Source organism: Podarcis vaucheri, assembly GCF_965113315.1.
Source record: "Podarcis vaucheri genome assembly, chromosome: 12".
Classification (NCBI taxonomy): Eukaryota; Metazoa; Chordata; class Lepidosauria; order Squamata; family Lacertidae; genus Podarcis; species Podarcis vaucheri.
Genome location: NC_138750.1, coordinates 61,417,842 through 61,435,809, shown reverse-complemented (window position 1 = coordinate 61,435,809; position 17,968 = coordinate 61,417,842). Strand labels below are relative to the sequence as shown.

At 47.6% G+C, this 17,968-nt stretch overlaps 3 protein-coding genes across 8 annotated transcripts in view; 1 reads left to right on the top strand and 2 right to left on the bottom strand.

The window, feature by feature from the left end:
• The window catches only part of LOC309515042 (sorcin), a 140,999-nt gene that overhangs the window by 90,076 nt on the left and 32,955 nt on the right, over positions 1 to 17,968 (bottom strand). The gene's annotated exons all lie outside the window — the stretch shown is intronic.
• Positions 4,749 to 7,562, bottom strand: BCDIN3D (BCDIN3 domain containing RNA methyltransferase). Of its 2 annotated transcripts, none has more exons than XM_082192634.1 (2): positions 7,295 to 7,381; positions 4,749 to 5,755 (listed from the first exon to the last, which is right to left on the bottom strand). In XM_082192634.1, the coding sequence occupies exon 2, from the start codon at positions 5,689 to 5,691 to the stop codon at positions 4,900 to 4,902; it is 792 nt and encodes a 263-aa protein (XP_082048760.1). In that variant the 5' UTR covers positions 5,692 to 5,755; positions 7,295 to 7,381; the 3' UTR covers positions 4,749 to 4,899. The 2 variants fall into 2 exon arrangements, with proteins under 2 accessions (XP_082048760.1, XP_082048759.1); XM_082192633.1 differs by lacking the exon at positions 7,295 to 7,381 and adding an exon at positions 7,409 to 7,562 and having other exon boundaries at positions 4,750 to 5,755.
• The window catches only part of ADIPOR1 (adiponectin receptor 1), a 32,423-nt gene continuing 22,089 nt past the window's right edge, over positions 7,635 to 17,968 (top strand). The window contains exons 1-4 of one of the 4 annotated variants that reach the window (XM_082192574.1): positions 7,635 to 7,778; positions 12,821 to 12,893; positions 13,238 to 13,399; positions 17,693 to 17,919. In XM_082192574.1, coding sequence (XP_082048700.1) covers positions 17,779 to 17,919 — 141 coding nt within the window. In that variant the 5' untranslated portion in view covers positions 7,635 to 7,778; positions 12,821 to 12,893; positions 13,238 to 13,399; positions 17,693 to 17,778. Of the gene's footprint in view, positions 7,779 to 12,820; positions 12,894 to 13,203; positions 13,400 to 14,460; positions 14,516 to 17,692; positions 17,920 to 17,968 lie in introns of those variants that run through there. The other 3 variants (XM_082192575.1, XM_082192572.1, XM_082192573.1) reach the window with 3 other exon arrangements.

Sequence of the window (17,968 nt, the reverse complement as noted above, 5' to 3'; positions counted from 1 at the left end):
GGCCATGTCTTCTTCACCTTCTTCGCTACAATATATCCATTTATTTCCAACTGTCAATGTCAAAAGGGACTGAAATCTATAAAATTTATAGAAAAGCAACGTGCCAATTTGCTCAATTTCTCCAGGACTCCATGACACCTCCCCTGTCCTCCATAATCCCTCAAGCAAGGTGTCAAGACCCTAATCCTGTCAAATGGCAGACTAGGCATACATGGACCATTGTCTTCTCAGGATGTGCTTATCTGCGCATATCTCCAGCTCCGCATATTCCCCCCTCCCTCCTCCATATGTTAATCCGGTGTAACTCAACCTCTTCCTAATATATTTGTGATGTACAGTGGTACCCCGCAAGACGAACGCCTCGCGAGACGAAAAACTCGCAAAACGAAAGGTTTTTTCGTTTTCGAGTTGCCTCACAAGACGAATTTCCCTAAGGGCTTGCTTCGCAAAACGAAGCTTGCCCCGGGGACAGCGGGTCTTCTCTTTTGAAGCAAGGGGCGGCAGGGAGATCGCTTCTCCCGGTGCTCCGAAGCCGGGCGGGGGGGCGGGAACACCTTCTGAAGGCGGGCGGGGGGCGAAAGTCTTTGTCCCCCCTGCCTGCCTTCCCAGGGGCTTTTAAATCGCCCCGGACAGCGGAGAAGTCCTCCACTGTCCGGGGCGATTTTAAAATGCCGCCCGCCAGCATTTTAAGATCGCCTGGACAGCGGAGAAGTCCTCCGCTGTCCCGGGGTTTTTTAAAATGCTGGGGGTGGGAAGAAAAGCCCTTGTCCCCCCCCCCCCAGCCTTCAGAAGAGGTCCGGGGACAGACTGTCCCCGGACCTGGTCTGAAGGCGGTTTCCCTAGGAACGCATTGATTTTCAATGCATTCCTATGGGAAACCGTGCATCGCAAGACGAAAAAACCGCAAGACGAAGAGACTTGCGGAACGAATTAATTTCGTCTTGCGAGGCACCACTGTAATCTGTGTAACCCAACCTCTTCCTAATATATTTGTGATGTAATCTGTGTAACCCAACCTCTTCCTAATATATTTGTGATGTAATCTGTGTAACCCAACCTCTTCCTAATATATTCGTGATGTAATCTGTGTAACCCAACCTCTTCCTAATGTATTCGTGATGTAATCTGTGTAACCCAACCTCTTCCTAATGTATTCATGATGTAATCTGTGTAACCCAACCTCTTCCTAATGTATTCATGATGTAACTGGGATGTATTTTGCACTGTATTCTGGGACATGGAGGGAAGTTTCAAAAATTCATGTCACCCCTTTCTCGCTGTTCAATCTCGCCTTGAACCTGTTGCGCAATAAACTTGGATCTTCTGCAGTTTGCTCCTGTCTCCGGCTGAGCTCATTTTTCTTCCGCAGGGACCCGCGGACTTAGTCCGACGAGCTGGGTGGCAGAGTAGCCCCGCACCCAGATTTTACCGTAACACTCCTATGATGGAAGTCATGGGCCCTGCCTGCTAGCCTGCTCCCTAAGATATCACTGGTTTGCTCCTTTCTATATATAGGGTGCCTACATTCTGCATGTGCAAATGGCTTGAGATACCTATGAGGCCCATAAATTAGCATATATTCAACATAAAAAACAGCGACAATTTGTTGTTGACAAAGGACAGCTGAACATAGAAAGGGTCCCATTACCTTGGAAAGGGAGCTGGGGCTTCCTTTTACCTGTCCTTTGCCTACTTCCTATGGACACAAATACCTGAACTGTCCAGCATGTAGCAAAAGCCGGACAAGGATGATGCTAGGCACTCTTCTCTGGGGAGTTCCACAATTTAGGGGCCGCCATAGAGAAAGCCCTCTGCCACCCAAGCTATCATTCCTCATTCTTCTGGGGGTGGAAAAACTACAAACCACCCTTTGGCCAATCTCAGCAGAGTCTCCAGATATTTCCATGGAAATATGGAACTTGTTGATCACGGAAAATATAACCTACAATATAAAATTTTCCAAAAGTTTAGGAGAACCAGAACATTTGTACCTTATGGTTGGACTTTTTCAGTCCAGCTAACCTCCAGGACTCTTTGGCACTGCCAATAAGTGAAGTTGTTAGGCGTCTCGCGTCTTCCAGTTTTGTTGGCAAATTAAGAGAATGGATATGTGCCCCTCTGTCGTTTCTGATATTTTTATTATATTTTTATGTTTGTCGTCCTTGTTTGTGTTCATACATTACGTGCGATGGAATAAAACAAAACCAATTTAATATTTTATAAATTTTAATCAAAGTTTGGTGGCAATGGTGAATCACGGAACCCATCCCGAATAAGCAAAATACACTTGCAAACATTTACACTGTTTCTGCTCATCATAAGAAAGGGAAAAAAGCATTAACCAATGGAAACCCTGTCCCCTGCCTTCTTTTCTAGCTTTTTGAGACTGCATCAATATTGCCAACACACACCTACGCCACTTTTTCCAGCTCTGATAGCTTGGCAACTTATGTATTTTTAAGCCTTTTAGGATTCTAAATTCTCTGTCCACTGTTCCAGTGTTTCTCAAATTGTATGACTCAAAGTACGTTTCTACAAGTATGACTGGTACCACCGTACTTGCCCACTGCTTTCCCTTGCCATGCTGCAGTCTTCTTGTTGCAAATCCCCATATGCTAAATAAACATGGTTGGAAGAAAAGAGAAAGTCAGAAAAGGAGGAAAGGGAGGTTTCCTTCCTCTACAGGGCCAGAGCAGGTGTTGGAGAAAATTAGAGAAATTAAAGGTTAATTTAACAACAGTAGTAATAATTAGAAAGGAAGAATGTGAGAAAAGTAGTATAGGAGGAAGAAGTTAATATAAAAGCAGTTGATGAGGAATTACAGTGGATGCTCAGGTTGTGAGCCTGATCCATGCAGGAGGCACGTTCGCAACTCGCAGCGTTCGCAACCCACAGCGCTGTGTCTGCGTGGGTTGCGATTCAGCGCTTCTGGCATTGCGCAATTTAGCGCTTCTGCACATGCACGAGCGCTGAAACACGGAAGTAACCCGTTCCGGTACTTCCGGGTTCAGAGCGGTGCGCAAACCAAAAATGCGCAACCTGAAGCATCTGTAACCCAAGGTATGACTGTAATAGAAATAGTTTGTGGAGGAGTACAGTGCAAGTCAAAGCATGAAAGGAAAAGGGGGGAAGAAATGATAGGAGATGAGTAAAAACACTGTCAGGGGCATGTATGTGTGTGCAGAACATATAAGATCAAACTTAGAATCTCTCAGCTTAGAATCTCTCCATCAATTTGACCTAAAATGGGGAGGCTGCTCTGAGCCCGTCTTCAGTCGGGGAGGGCGGGGTATAAATAAAATACTATTATTATTATTATTATACTGCCAGAAGCAATATCTGTGCAGTGGTGCCTCGCAAGACGAAAAGAATCCGTTCTGTGATTCTCTTCGTCTAGCGGTTTTTTCGTCTTGCGAAGGAAGCCCATTGACGGATTAGCGGCTTTTAGCGGCTTATCAGCTTATCGGATCAGCTGATAAGCGGCTTAGCGGCTTAGAAAAAGGGGGGGAGGGAAAAAACCCCGCAGGAACTCGCAAGACATTTTCGTCTTGCGAAGCAAGCCCATAGGAGATTCGTTTTGCGAAGCACCTCCAAAACAGAAACTCTTTCGTCTAGCGAGTTTTCCGTCTTGCGAGGCATTCATCTTGCGGGGCACCACTGTACTTAGGATTTCATAGCTTAGCTTTCTTCAAGCTGTATCCTTGCCACAAGGAAACCATTGTTGTATCTGAAAATTTTCTCGTGTGAGTTTAGATATCCAATGATGAAAATTACGTCGCTAATTGCCACCTGATTAGGATGGGTTCTGTGTCCACCAATCACCATTTTGTTACTGGCTTTGTCCCTGCACTGCCATTTTGCGACTGGTGGGCCTCCGTAATTTTCATACCTCTCCAGTGGGCTTGGGGGGGGGGCAATGGTTTGAGAACCCCTCCTCTCTACTCCACTTTCTTTTTTTGAATAATTTTTTATTAAGAATTTCAGCATTACAATTTACCAAAGGCATATTATCCTCATTTCCCCCCACCCCAATTTCCCCTCCCCGCTCCCCAAGAAAAAACCACCCGGACTTCCCTCAGCTCCTCTCTCTGGTTTTTCAGCACATGTTATTCTCTGCATCTTATAAAATTGTAAAGATCCTTAAATTATCTGCCTATATGTTACCAATAATAAATTTGTGTTTGTTTATTCGAAACAATAGTGAAATTAAAAAAAAAATTGGGAAATGATATACAATGAATTGAAGAAAATGTTCCAATTAACATTTGTAAAAAAAGACCCTGAAGCATTTTGGTTAGGGATTGTAGGAAAAGACCTGCCAAGGAAATTGAAGAATATATTCATGTATGTGACAAAGGCGGCAAGAGTCTTAATAGCACAAAGATGGAAGAATGAAGAAATCCCGACAAAAGAACTGTGGCAAGGGAAATGGATGGACTATATCAAACTGGCGAAATTGACGCACAAACTACATGATAAGGACAACTGTGACTTTAAAGAAGAATGGGAACCTTTTACAAAGTACCGTATTTTTCGCTCTATAAGACTTAATTTTCCCCTCCTAAAAAGTAAGGGGAAATGTGTGGGTGCCTTATGGAGCGAATGCAGGCTGCACAGCTATCCCAGAAGCCAGAACAGCAAGAGGGATTGCTGCTTTCACTGCTGTTCTGGCTTCTGAGATTCAGAATATTTTTTTTTCTTGTTTTCCTCCTCCAAAAACTAGGTGCGTCTTGTGGTCTGGTGCGTCTTATACAGCGAAAAATACGGTACTTCAAGAAACAACGAAATGAATTGGACTCCTCTCTACCCACTTTCAGTGCAGTCACAGAACTGTAGCTAACAATTAGCCTTGCCCAAAACACTCCCCTCTTATTCTCTCCAGCCAGATGCCGTCCTCAGTCACACCAGATCCTGCGCCTCTTTTGATTTAAATAGCAAAAGGCTCCTGTCCCAACTCGTGCTCCCAAAGCAAGACACCAGTTCCATGGCACATTCGGTGGTCAAGATCTGGGTTATCCTCTCAGCCACGTCCCCGTTGATGGCGAGGGATCGGAAGTGGTCAAAGTCGTGCCTGCCCAGTTTCCGCAGGCGCCGGGCAGCTGACCGATAGCACTTCCACGGCTGGGGTTCGAGGAGCAAGTAGGCGCATTTAGACGCAAGGTAAGACAAGAACGTCACCAGGCCACGGTCTCCATGATTGAGGTGGATCCACATGGTCACGGACATACAGAAGGCGATGTCAAACGTGGAGCGGCCAAAGTTGCCCAGGTAGGAGCTCAACACCGTCTCCCTTGCATCGGGGTCCATGATGTCGAGGGCGACGTAGGAAACAGAGGCAGGGAAGGGGTTCTGTTGCCTGGCTCTCTCGATCAGCCCAGCGTCAATGTCGCAGCAGAGGAGGCGAAGTTCATTCCGGTGATCCTGGCAGGCTTGGGTCTCCTGAAGCCCCAGGAGGTGCCTGTACAGGGCAACGCTGAGCTCCCCCGAATTGCACCCCACATCCAGCCCCAAATGGGGTTTTGCACGTCGGTTAGGGAACAGCTGGCTCAGCAACGCGCTGGGCAAGAGCTGGATGCGTCCCTCCGGTGGGTGGAAGCGAGAGTAATCGGGGAAGTTCCCATATGGCGCTGCTCCGCCCGGGAGCTGGGCATCCCCAAGCACTTTACAGTACTCACTCGTGGGCACCGCCATCTTGAGACGGACGAGGCCTAACACCCAATCTTCTGCATGTTTCACAAAAACTGGTTGCGCAGACCTGGAACAAAAGGCGAGAAAATTATATGCAAGGACTGGAACTCTTTTGCTTTATTCATGGGATTTGCTGTCTTGCTGTATTTAGGAAATTGCCTTCTGTCTACTCAGTTTACCTAGCTCAGTATATGTCTGGCATCATCATCATCATAAATTTATACCCCGCCCATCTGGCTGGGTTTCCCCAGCCACTCTGGGCGGCATCCAACAAAATACTAAAATACAATAATTCATCAGATATTAAAAGCTTCCCTAAACAGGGCTGCCTTCAGATGTCTTCTAAAACTCTGGAAGTTGTTTTTCTTTTTGACATCTGGTGGGAGGGCGTTCCACAGGGTGGATGCCACTACCGAGAAGGCTTCTCGCAGCGAGGGAACCGCCAGAAGGCCCTTGGCGCTGGACCTCATACCTTCCAACATTTCTCTGATGAAAATAGAGATGTCCTATTCAGTAATAATAAACCATTAAAGCCCTAAACCAGTGTTTCCCAAACGTTTTTGGGCAACGGCACACCTGTTTACCGGAAAAAAATCTCGCGGCACACCACCATTAAAGCCCCGCCCCGTGACGTCAGCGCGCAGCGTCACGCCGGGAGGGACGCACAAAAGTGAACGTTTTTTCCCTTCCCCTTGCCGGGGTGGGAGGAGGCAGCAGAGCGAGGGACTGAGGGACGGCGGCAGCTGAGGCGGCGGCGGCTGTTGTGGTGGTGGCGGCGATAGCGGGCGGAGGAGGAGCCGTCGCCGGGAGTTGCTGCTGCTGCTGTTGCTGCCCGGACATGCCGGCCTCCTCCTCCTCCGCTGTCTCGCGCTCCTCCCTTTTGCGCGCGCTGCCCCGCCCCCGGCTCGACGCGGATCCTCGCCGCCGCCGCCCGACTCGCCCGCCTCCCTCCCACGGCACACCAGCCGGTGTCTCACGGCACACTAGTGTGCCGCGGGACACCGGTTGGGAAACACTGCCCTAAACGACCTCGGCCCAGTATACCTGAAGGCGCATCTCCACCCCATCATTCAGCCTGGACATTGAGGTCCAGCTCCAAGGGCCTTCTGGCAGTTCCCTCCCTGCAAGCAGCAAGGTTACAGGGAACCAGAGGGCCTTTTCAGTGGTGACACCCGCCCTGTGGAACATCCTCCCATCAGATGTCAAGGAAATAAACAACTACCAGACTTTTAGAAGACATCTGAAGGCAGCCCTGTTTAGGGAATGTGTTAATGTTTGATGTTTTATTAGTGTGCTTTTAATTCTGTTGGGAGCCACCCAGAGCTGGAAGCTGCAGTTCTTGCAGAATGCTGCAGCATCACAATCAAGCGGTCTATAAATTTCATTAACTAAGTAAATATTGGCACCACCGTGACTGAAATTGGATTATCTTGTTGTGGGGAGGGGGTGGGGTTGAGAAAGAAAGGGTCTTTTTTATGGACTAAAGTTTCCCACCCTAATAAACATTGGATGATGGAATCCATTAAAAAAAACACCACTACAACAAACAAACAAACAAACAACAACAACAAGGACTGAATCCCAGCCCTGTTCCCTTCGCTCCTACCTGCCTGGGATGGGCTAAGCGAGGGAGGCGCTTCTGACCCACAACTGCCCCCTTCCTCCCTTTCACCCCGCTACCAAAACCTCCCCCCGGCCCCCAGTAACGTCTGAAACGAACCAGGACGCGTGTACTCCTTGAAAGCCTGAGTCTACCCGAAGTTCGGTGTCCCTCTTCACGTTTCCCCCCTCCCCAGTTTCACCTTTCGTAAGTCTATGGTTTGCCGGTGGGTCACGTGCTCCGCGTCCCGGAAGCGCGTCCTTAGTTCTCTTTCCCCCCTCACCTTCATCCGGAAGTGAGGGAGGAAAGCACGTGACGCTCTCTCTCCCTACCGGAAGCGGGGCTATTTCCGGCGCCGCTGCGGCCGCTCTTCCTCTCCTCCTCCTTCTTCTTCTTCTGGGAGCGAGCGAGGGAGGGAGGCGAGTCTCCTCAGGCGGCTGGCCGGGCCTCTTCCGCCTCCTCCGCGGCATGTAGCTGCAACGGTCGTCCGGTAAGCGAGAGGCCGGGCGGGCGGGGGGGGGAGCCGGGCGGGGGGAGGCCTCGGAGAAGCTGCCGGGTTCGGCTTCTGAGAGAAAGAGCCATATCCTATCCATGGCCCGGGATACGTCGCAGTATATGCAGCTATGTACGAAGGGAGCAGCTCGCCTGAGGGGGGGGATCCTGTCAGCAACAGGTAGGCGCCCACATAGGGCTGTGGGAGACAGGCTTCCCAAGGGCAGTGTTCTGCCGAGAAGGCTTATTCCAGTTTTATTATATATGATATTATATATATATATATATATATAAACAAATATAAACACACACATACACACACACAATGGTACCTCGGGTTACAGACGCTTCAGGTTACAGACTCTGCTAATCCAGAAATAGTGCTTCAGGTTAAGAACTTTGCTTCAGGATGAGAACAGAAATCACACGGCGGCAGCAGGAGGCCCCATTAGCTAAAGTGGTGTTTCAGGTTAAGATCAGTTTCAGGTTAAGAACGGACCTCCGGAACGAATTAAGTACTTAACCCAAGGTACCACTGTATATGATATTTTTTATACATATACATATACATATATATATATGCAGGTTTTGGTGTCTTCGGGTGTCTTCCCGTGTAAGAGTCGGGGTGTCTGTGCGACGTTTCGACGAGGTCTCACTCGTCATCTTCAGGCTGGTGCTTTCGGCTTCTTGTTACTGTTATATATATATACACACACATACACACAGAGAGAGAGAGAGACATATATATATATCTCAAACTTAAAAATGGAAAGCGTAATGCTGGTGGTCAACAAAAGAGGTTTAAAGACTGTCTCAAGGCAAAAAAAAAAAAAAAAAAGTAGTATAAACACCAACAATTGGGAAACACTGGCCTGCGAGTGCTCCAGTTGGAGAACAGCCTTTACCAAAGGTGTCATGGGCTTTGAAGACACTCAAACTCAGGACGCAAGGGAGAAACGTGCTAAGAGGAAGGCACGCTTGGCAAATCCACACCGTGATCAGCTCCTGCCCAGAACCAATGTCCCCACTGTGGAAGGACGTGTGGATTAGTGATTGGCCTCCACAGTCACTTACGGACTCATTGTTAACAACGTGTTTATGGAAGACAATCTTGGTTACGAGGGATCGTCAAAGAATACACACACACACACATATATATATATATATATATATATATACAGTACTTTTTTCCTAGGGGGACGCAGGAGTACACATACCCCTAAGCATTTTGTGAATCTTTGTGCTTTTGTGTATTTATTTCCCCTGATTTCAACTATAAAATGGTGATTTTCTTGAGACAAAATGAGAGTACTCCTAAACATATTTTTTTAAGTGCTGTGTACACACACACACATACAAACAGAGATGATGCAATATCTGGGGGCACAACATTGGCTACACCTGCTTCAGCCAAATGTAGTTTGTAAGTTTAGATCATTACTATTACTATAATTCATTTCCCATTTCTGTTAGTGATGACACTACTAGGGTTGCCATAGTTCAAAATGTATGTGAACTACCCTGAGACCTCCAGGTATAGGCCGGGATATAAATAAATCCAATAAATAAACACAGGCACACACACATAAATATACAGACATATATCTATATCTTCATGCAACACATAATGGACCCTGGTCACCAGGCACAAAGCAAAATGCAGTCACGGTGTGTACGAGGCAGGAAATATTAGCGGCCAATAAAGGGGTGTGTGATGAGATCCTGGGCTCCTCCGGGTGACAGCTAATGAAATAAATAGCAAAACGAGGCAGCCTCAAAAGTATCTCTTGTTTCTGTAGGGCTGTACTCTGTGTTTTTATTATTATTATTTTAAGTATTTTAAGAGCATACTTGTTTTCTGCTGCTCCGGAGGGTAGGACTCAAACTAATGGCTTCAAGTCTTAAGAAAGGAGATTCTGACTAAACATTCAGAAAAACGTTCTGATAGTAAGAGCTGTTTGGCAGTGGAACAGACTTCTGCAAGAGGTTGTGGACTCTGCTTCCTTGGAGGTTTTTAAGCAGAGGTTGGGTGGCCATTTGTCATGGATGCTTTAGCTGGGATATCTGCATTGCAGGGGGTTGGACTGAATGACCTTTGGGGTCCCTTCCAACTTGATAAGATTTTATGATTCTATCAGTCAAGTAGTTTTATGTTGATAAACTGCCCTGTGATCTTCAGATGTAGAGTGGTATATAAATTTAAAATTATTATTATTATTATTATTATTATTGCCCCATAGACAGCAGCCTCTCTTCGCTCGCCTACGAAGAACGTTGCTCTTTGGCTAAGGGGTGTCACAGTCCACAGATGCCCATATTTCCTTGCCTTTTGCTTTCTGTCTAGGTTTAATCCTGGGGATAAAGAGCTTATAGTGGCAGAAACTGCTCCAGCCAGGAGTGGCTTGGCATGTTTCTGACCTGCTGAGGCTGCTGGTGGGGGTATTGTGATCCCAACAGCTTTTCTGTATTCTTGTAAACTCCTATTAATTACCAAAGGGAATGATTTGATTCCAAGTTTAAATGCCCTCCAGTAACTCCACCCCCCTCACACACCTTATCTACAGTCTACAGGCCAGGCTCTTCTTTCCTTCTTAAGTTCTTATGCAGTGCTAGAGGAAAAGAGGACTTAACAGTTCTACCTTTTGCTGCTGGCTACTCTTGCCTTCCAGTGGCTTTGCAAGACTACACTTCATAATCCAGCAAGCTCTGTTGCCAGTTGTTTTCTTTCGCAATAGAGGCTGTTTTCTTCTGCGGAAAAGGAACCGGCTATTAGCTGTGCTCTAATAGCGTTTCCTGAATCTATCGCTGGAGAAGAGAATGTTTTTCCTTAAAAGAGGCATGCAGGGTTCTTCGGGGTCAGGATTTGGCAATCTCACTTGTCCCTCTCATGGCAGGAGCTCATTTTTTTTCGGGAGACATGAGGAGGAGGAGGAGGGATAGCCCCGACCCCAAACACAAGTGGAAGCCTGCTATTTGTTTGAGCTTGTTGGGCAGTGAGCCAAAGCTAACTCCTGGCTCCAGACTGGAGGGAAATGGAGCAAAAGGCTTTACTTGTCTTTGGTGATCAAGGCTGTTGTTCAGAGGCAAAGTGCAGAAGGTTGCAGGTTCAATCCCCAGCAGTCCTGGAGAGCTGTGGCCAGTCGGTGTAAGCCAGAGGTAGGCAACATGGCGGCCTCCAAGCGTTGCTGGACTACAACTCCCATCATTCCTGACCGTTAGCTGTGCTGAGTGGGGCTGATGGGAGTTGTAGTCCAACAACACTGGGAGGGCACCAAGTTGGTGTAGGTTGGTCGAACGGCTGGCAGAGAACGAGGTAGTTTACTACGTTGGATCTCAAACCATCCTGCAAAGGGGGAGTGAGCCCCACACACCTTGCAAGCTTCTGTTCATCTTCAGGTTTACAACCTTTCCGGGACTGCATGCCATTGATCTCAGTAAACTAATATTTTTGTTTAGCAAAGAGAAAGTCTCTAAGAATGCTCTGGTGATCAAAAGAAGTTGCGTTAAGATGGTCCATGCTGGCTCTATGGTTAGATTTTTAATGAAGAACAAACACACTTGAAGATTACCTTGCGTTCCATTATTGCTTTTTCCATTGTAATGCACAGCCACAGGTGAACCTGCTTGTGTGTCTTCTACAATTGTTCACACACTGAGACTCAACTGGCCTGGCCGGTGTGTGTCCTAAAATAGGTAAAGGTAAAGGACCTCTGACCATTAGGTCCAGTCGTGACCGACTCTAGGGTTGCGGCGCTCATCTCGCTTTATTGGCCAAGGGAGCCGGCGTACAGCTTCTGGGTCATGTGGCCAGCATGACTAAGCCACTTCTGGCGAACCAGAGCAGTGCACGGAAATGCCGTTTACCTTCCCGGAGCAGTACCTATTTATCTACTTGCACTTTGAGGTGCTTTTGAACTGCTAGGTTGGCAGGAGCAGGGACCGAACAACGGGAGCTCACCCCGTCGCAGGGATTCGAACTGCTGACCTTCTTATCGGCAAGTCCTAGGATCTGTGGTTTAACCCACAGCGCCACCCGAGTTTCTTGTGTCTCCTAAAATAGACCCCCCCCCAACCCTCTATCAACATGCCAGGAATATTTTGGCTGGCAACTGATGTGGAAGGATATTCCTAAACGATGAAAATTTAAAAGCTGCTGTTGAGGATTCTGGGAGTGCTTCTACATGGCAGCTGTGGAAGTGATGTTGTGAGGTCGCTGGCTTTTTGTACAAGTACACTGCTTATATTAAGGGGGGATGTGGGTGGCGCTGTGGGTTAAACCACAGAGCCTAGGACTTGCCGATCAGAAGGTCGGTGGTTCGAATCCCCACGACGGGGTGAGCTCCGGTTGCTCAGTCCCTGCTCCTGCCAACCTAGCAGTTCGAAAGCACGTCAAAGTACAAGTAGATAAATAGGTACCACTCCGGTGGGAAGGTAAATGGCGTTTCCGTGCGCTGCTCTGGTTCACCAGAAGTGGCTTAGTCATGCTGGCCACATGACCCGGAAGCTGTCTGCAGACAAACGCCGGCTCTCTCGGCCTATAGAGCTAGATGAGCGCGTCAGTGTCGGTCACGACTGGACCTAATGGTCAGGGGTCCCTTTACCTTTACACTGCTTATATACATCACTATATATAAAATGATTATTAGTAATGATAATTCATGGGCATGTATTGCATATACATGTTTGTGATGCATAAATTTTGCGCTTGTGACATTGGGTGTTGGCACAATGTTGTTTAAAACAGCTAACCCCTCTTATAGTTAAAAAGTGAGATGAGAAAGAGAGAGAAAAGCCTGGATCAAAACATTCTCTGTAAGCTTCCTAAAGTTTACTCAGAGGGTAATTATTTGGACTGCCGGAATAATGAAACTGCGGGGTGAGAAATAGTAAGGAAGTGAACGAAATAGGAAGGAAGGAAGTTTTGCAAATGGGCAGAAGCTGTGCAACACCTAAGCACAGTTGGGCAAATGCCAGACAAGCTTTTCCTGCATCAGAGAACAAAAGTGTGCACATCTAATCCTTTGAAAATCCTGCTTCTAGGCTTTGCAGAGCTGGAATGTCAAGTTGGGTGGAGCTGTGAGCCAGTTTCCTGCAAAGTGCAACAACTCAAAAGGTAATAAATCCTTTCCTCAGCCTCCCTTAAGTTTCTCTTTAACGCTTCCTGCCTGCATTTAAACTAGGTTCTCCTCAACAGCATGAATGCAATGTTGTTTTCTTTTGAGGGAGTGAGGTTAAATGTCCTCTCTGTAACTGCACAATTTAGCAAATAATTGACAGGGGTTGGATTATGAATCTGATGGGTCCTCCGAGGGCCTCAAAAGCCGTAGGGTTATTGCCTCTCTCCCCTCCCTGAATGTGAAATGCATATTTATCTGCTGTAGGTTTGTCAGCACATTTGAATCACTTAACTCTCATTTTGCCAGGGATCCAGCAGTTAATCAGTGCATTTTAGTATAGGCATTTTAGTAGTTGGCACAGACTCAGAAGCAGTGTTGACATCAAAGCAAGCCTTGGGAAGAGGACATTTGCCTTGTCTTCCTCCCCTTGCTCCCAGGAGCCTTCGCCAGTCACCTCTTCTGCCAGGAAGAATCAGGAGCTGCAGGCTGCCAAGCTACCCAGGTGAGAAGATGCCGTCCTTGCTCTCTAGAGACCACAACACCTGATGGAGGGGTGGGCAACCGAAGGCCCTGTCAGCTTTGCCTTTGAGCTTGTGCCAACGACTGGGCTCAACCTCTTCAGCCCCGACTGGGCTAGGCAAGCTAGGAAGCACTTCCAGAGACCTTCCACTGCGGGAGAGCAGGTCTAAGTGCAACGGACTCACAACTTTGAGCTGTGAGCACCAAAGTCAGCAGAGTATGAACTACACGAACAACGGCTCTGAAGCTTAAGTTCTTTATTCTATTACAGCTACTGCAAACTAAAATAAACTAAAGACTAAAGGAGGCTAGTTTAGTTTGGTGGGACGCGGGTGGTGCTGTGGGTTAAACCACAGAGCCTAGGACTTGCCGATCAGAAGGTCGGCGGTTCAAATTCCCACGACAGGGTGAGCTCCGGTTGCTCAGTCCCTGCTCCTGCCAACCTAGCAGTTCGAAAGCACGTCAAAGTACAAGTAGATAAATAGGTACCGCTCTGGTGGGAAGGTAAATGGCGTTTCCGTGCGCTGCTCTGGTTCGCCAGAAGCAGGTTAGTCCTGCTGGCCACCTGACCCAGAAGCTGTACGCCGGCTCCCTCGGCCAATAAAGCGAGATGAGCCCCGCAACCCCAGAGTTGGCCATGACTGGACCTAATGGTCAGGGGTCCCTTTACCTTTAAAGGAGGCTACTGGACTGCATGAGTGTTACAGTTGCTTATGCAGTCATCTTATCTCTACACAGATAACACTCAGACTCCTACAGAGTCAGGCAGGAGCAGAAGAAGCGATGAGCAGATTCCCACCCTCTCCTTTCTGAAAACATTGTCAGGAGATTCTCGTGATAGGATGGGGTGAAATATCCACAGGCCCCTGGGCCACAAGCGGCCCACGGCAGTCGTTTAACCGGCCCATGAGCTGCCCCTGAACTGAGTCGTCCGTTCGCCGAGTCCCCGCGTGCTGCGCTAAACAGGTGCAGCACGATGCAGGAACTCGCTTCTGCAGTGCCAGAAATCGCCTCAACATAGACGCCAGAAATCGCGTCTGCGCAGACGCCGATCTGGCCCATGGAGGGATCTCCGCTGGAGTGAACCAGTCCAGGGAAGGTAACCCTTGCCCACCCCTGACCTGATGCTTCCTGGTTGCTTGGTAGTCCACCGTTGTGGGGAGTGGGGAGGAACTTCTAAGTCCAGGAGTTGAGTGGGGTATTGTCACACCATCCTCCTCCCGGAGCCTTCATCATCTTTTAAAAAACAACCATTCTTGCAAATTTATTTTCACTTACAGCCGGTACAGCTTCCTAGGTCCCTGTACAGTGGTACCTCAGGTTACATACGCTTCAGGTTACAGACTCCGCTAACCCAGAAATAGTACCTCGGGTTAAGAACTTTGCTTCAGGATGAGAACAGAAATCGTGCTCCGGTGGCGCGGCGGCAGCAGGAGGCCCCGTTAGCTAAAGTGGTGCTTCAGGTTAAGAACAGTTTCAGGTTAAGAACGGACCCCCGGAATGAATTAAGTACTTAACCCGAGGTACCACTGTACTGCGAGGGTGTGGAAATTGTAGCCCTCCAGTTTTGGGACTACAACTCCCATCAGCCCCAGTCAGCACGGCCCGTGGTCAGGGGTGATGGATGTTGGAGTCCATCGGCATCTGGAATGTCATAGCTTCCCCAACCCCCCCATAAGCTGTTGTAGTTGGTGAGAATTTGCATTCCTCCTCCACGTTTGTGAACATACCGTATTTTTCGCTCTATAACACGCTCCCAACCATAACACGCACGTAGTTTTTAGAGGAGGAAAACAAGAAAAAAATATTCTAAATGAAACAGTGGATGTATGATTTTTTGTGGTTCATGCTGTGGCCACAGACATGTGATCTGATGGTGAATTTGAGGTGACCCAGTGCAAAAATCCTGAGGATCCATGTGGATCCGTGCTTTGTAACCACGTTTTAAGTGGGGAGGGAAGGAAAAGCACGCAAGGGACAAGGAGCAGCGTGGGGGTGTGGAGAAGGAGCTTTTCGGGGAGCTGAGCGGGGAAGAGCAAGTGAGGAGCACTTGGATTGCAGGGGATTTGCCATTAGCTGTGTAAAAGCGCTCCTCCTTGCAGCCTGAGAGATAAGCAGTCACCAGCAGCAATAGAATGGAGCACAAAAAAGAGATAGGGGCACTAGGACCCAGACAGTGCTCAAATCTATCCTGCCTGAAAACAAGCTGCTCCCTCCCAGCTGAGACTAGGGGATTTGCGAAGTTTTCCCCTCTCCCTCATCCCCAGCCTTTTTTTTTTTACTTCCTGGTTTTCACTGCGTGGCTCAGAGCTAGAGGTTGCTTTTATTTTGCTGCTGGTTGCTTAAATTTTATCTTTCCTGCTGTCCCTCTGCAGCCTCATTGCTCTGTTTAGAGAGCGCGCAGACCTTTGCTAGCGTCTGTCCCTCCTCCGTGTCCACTTTGCTGCCATGGCTCTCCTTCCCTCCCTCCTCCCCGGCTCCAGGTCGCTTTAAAGCAAGCAAAGCGAGAGCCTCATAGAGCGTGTAAACGGCTCCCGCTTTGCTTGACTGACGGCAGCCGTGGCTCCGATCCGTGCATTCGCTCCGTAACACGCACAAGCATTTCCCCTTACTTTCTAGGAGCAAAAAAGTGCGTGTTTTGGAGCGAAAATTACGGTAACCACTTACGCTCATGCAAACAGGGATTTTGACCCATCTCTTAATTTCTGTGGCTTTCTTTTTGATCAACTGGCATCTGCTGACTCTCTTCCCCCACACCCCACCCAGATATGGAACAAATTGCTTTCCTTGTCCACCCTCAGATGAATCATGTCGACTAGCCTCAAATTGAGGGCCAAATGTAGCTTAATTTTATAGAATTTTGCAAGGTCTTTTGTGGTTTTTTTCTCTTTCTCTGAATGGCTTTGAACCACAGCTCTTTGAAATCTCATTTTGGAATACACCTGTATAGTTGCAGGCACCATTCATTCACCGAGGTTGCCAAATTCTTGCTGTTTGGAGGACATTGTTCCTCAGTAGTGGACTTCTGATTGGCGCTTTTAGAACATAGTATTAGTGCTAGTTGGGCCTCCATCCTTTTTGAGCAGCCCCTATAGCCCCTGGTAGGAGTTTTGCCCTCCTACAAGGTGTGTGTGTATACACACACTATTTTAATTCATAAAAATTACACACTTGATGGGGGGGGTTGAGCGTGAAAACACCTCAAAGCAGTTGGCGAAGGCTAATTTCTAAGTCGTTGGCAAAACAGCTTAATAGTTAGGGAAATCCCCCAAAGCAGAGAAGTAGACTAGCAAATTCAGTAATAAGACCCCCATTGTTTTATTTAACCAATTCATCAACAAAGCAATTTTAAATTTTTTGATCCATTCTTTATTTTTTAAGAAGTGTGCTGGGCTGTAAAGCAGAGTGAGTGTTTTAACTACCGTATTTTTTGCTCTATAAGACTCACTTTTTCCCTTCTAAAAAGTAAGGGGAAATGTGTGTGCATCTTACGGAGCGAATGCAGGCTGCGCAGCTATCCCAGAAGCCAGAACAGCAAGAGGGATCGCTACTTTCACTGCGCAGCGATCCCTCTTGCTGTTCTGGCTTCTGAGATTCAGAATATTTTTTTTCTTGTTTTTTTCTTGCTTTCTTATAGAGCAAAAAATACGGTACTTGAAATGACTCTTAAGTGCAGTAACCTAGATGGAATATCCTTTCTATCTCACAAAGTGAATGCATCTTTCAATTTGCTGTGACACAGGCACACTTCCCATGGCAGTTGTGCCAAGTGAAACGGGGGTTTGCTCAGCAGCCATTTCTGAAAAGCCATTTCTGAATTTTTCTGAGCTTGTGTCTATCTGCGCTACTTGCTTATTGAATGTTCCGCTTTTGCTTTACTTGCATGGCATTGTGATTTTGGAAACAGATATATTGATGGAAGTGTTGTTCTGGTGAGCTGCTTTGAGCTCAGTGTTGTTGCTGGAAAAGCAGCGTGCCAATATTAAATTTTAAAAAATTAATCATCCACAATCGCTGAAAAAATTTCCCTGCCCCACCTTTCAGCACTCCCCCCCCCCCCGGTGATACAGATTCGGTTTACCGCAACTTGTGCAATTAATCGGCTAAGATGCCTTTAACTCGGTGACAGCTCTATTCAGTTAATGAAGAAAGGAGAGAATCTGGAAGTGTTCCAAGCTTCTCTGAGGAGGAACATCCAATATGTGTCTGGAGAGGGGGAAAAACACGTCTTTTCAGAAGCAGACCGTTTTACAAATTAACTTGTTCTTCTTCCTAGTGAGAAGTCTTCGTCAGGGAGCTGGGCAGCCCTGCTATTCATCTGATTTCGGAAAGGGGAAGAGACTTGGTGTCTGCGTTGCCCAAATGTCGTCCCGCAAAGCCTCAGTTGCCAGCCAAGGAAATGGGCCTTCAGCTAATGGCAGGGAGAGGGAACTTGTGGAGCTGGCTGAGCTCGGACCCCTCTTAGAGGAGAAAGGAGACCAAGCGGCAACCAGTTCGGCCATTGTAAGTAAGCTTCCTGCCAGAGAGATGCTAAACCCCATTAAAGCAAAGC

What these genes read in the sequence shown, in the direction of transcription:
- BCDIN3D (XM_082192633.1), bottom strand. Translation starts at nt 5,691, where the DNA reads ATGGCGGTGCCCACGAGTGAGTACTGTAAAGTGCTTGGGGATGCCCAG.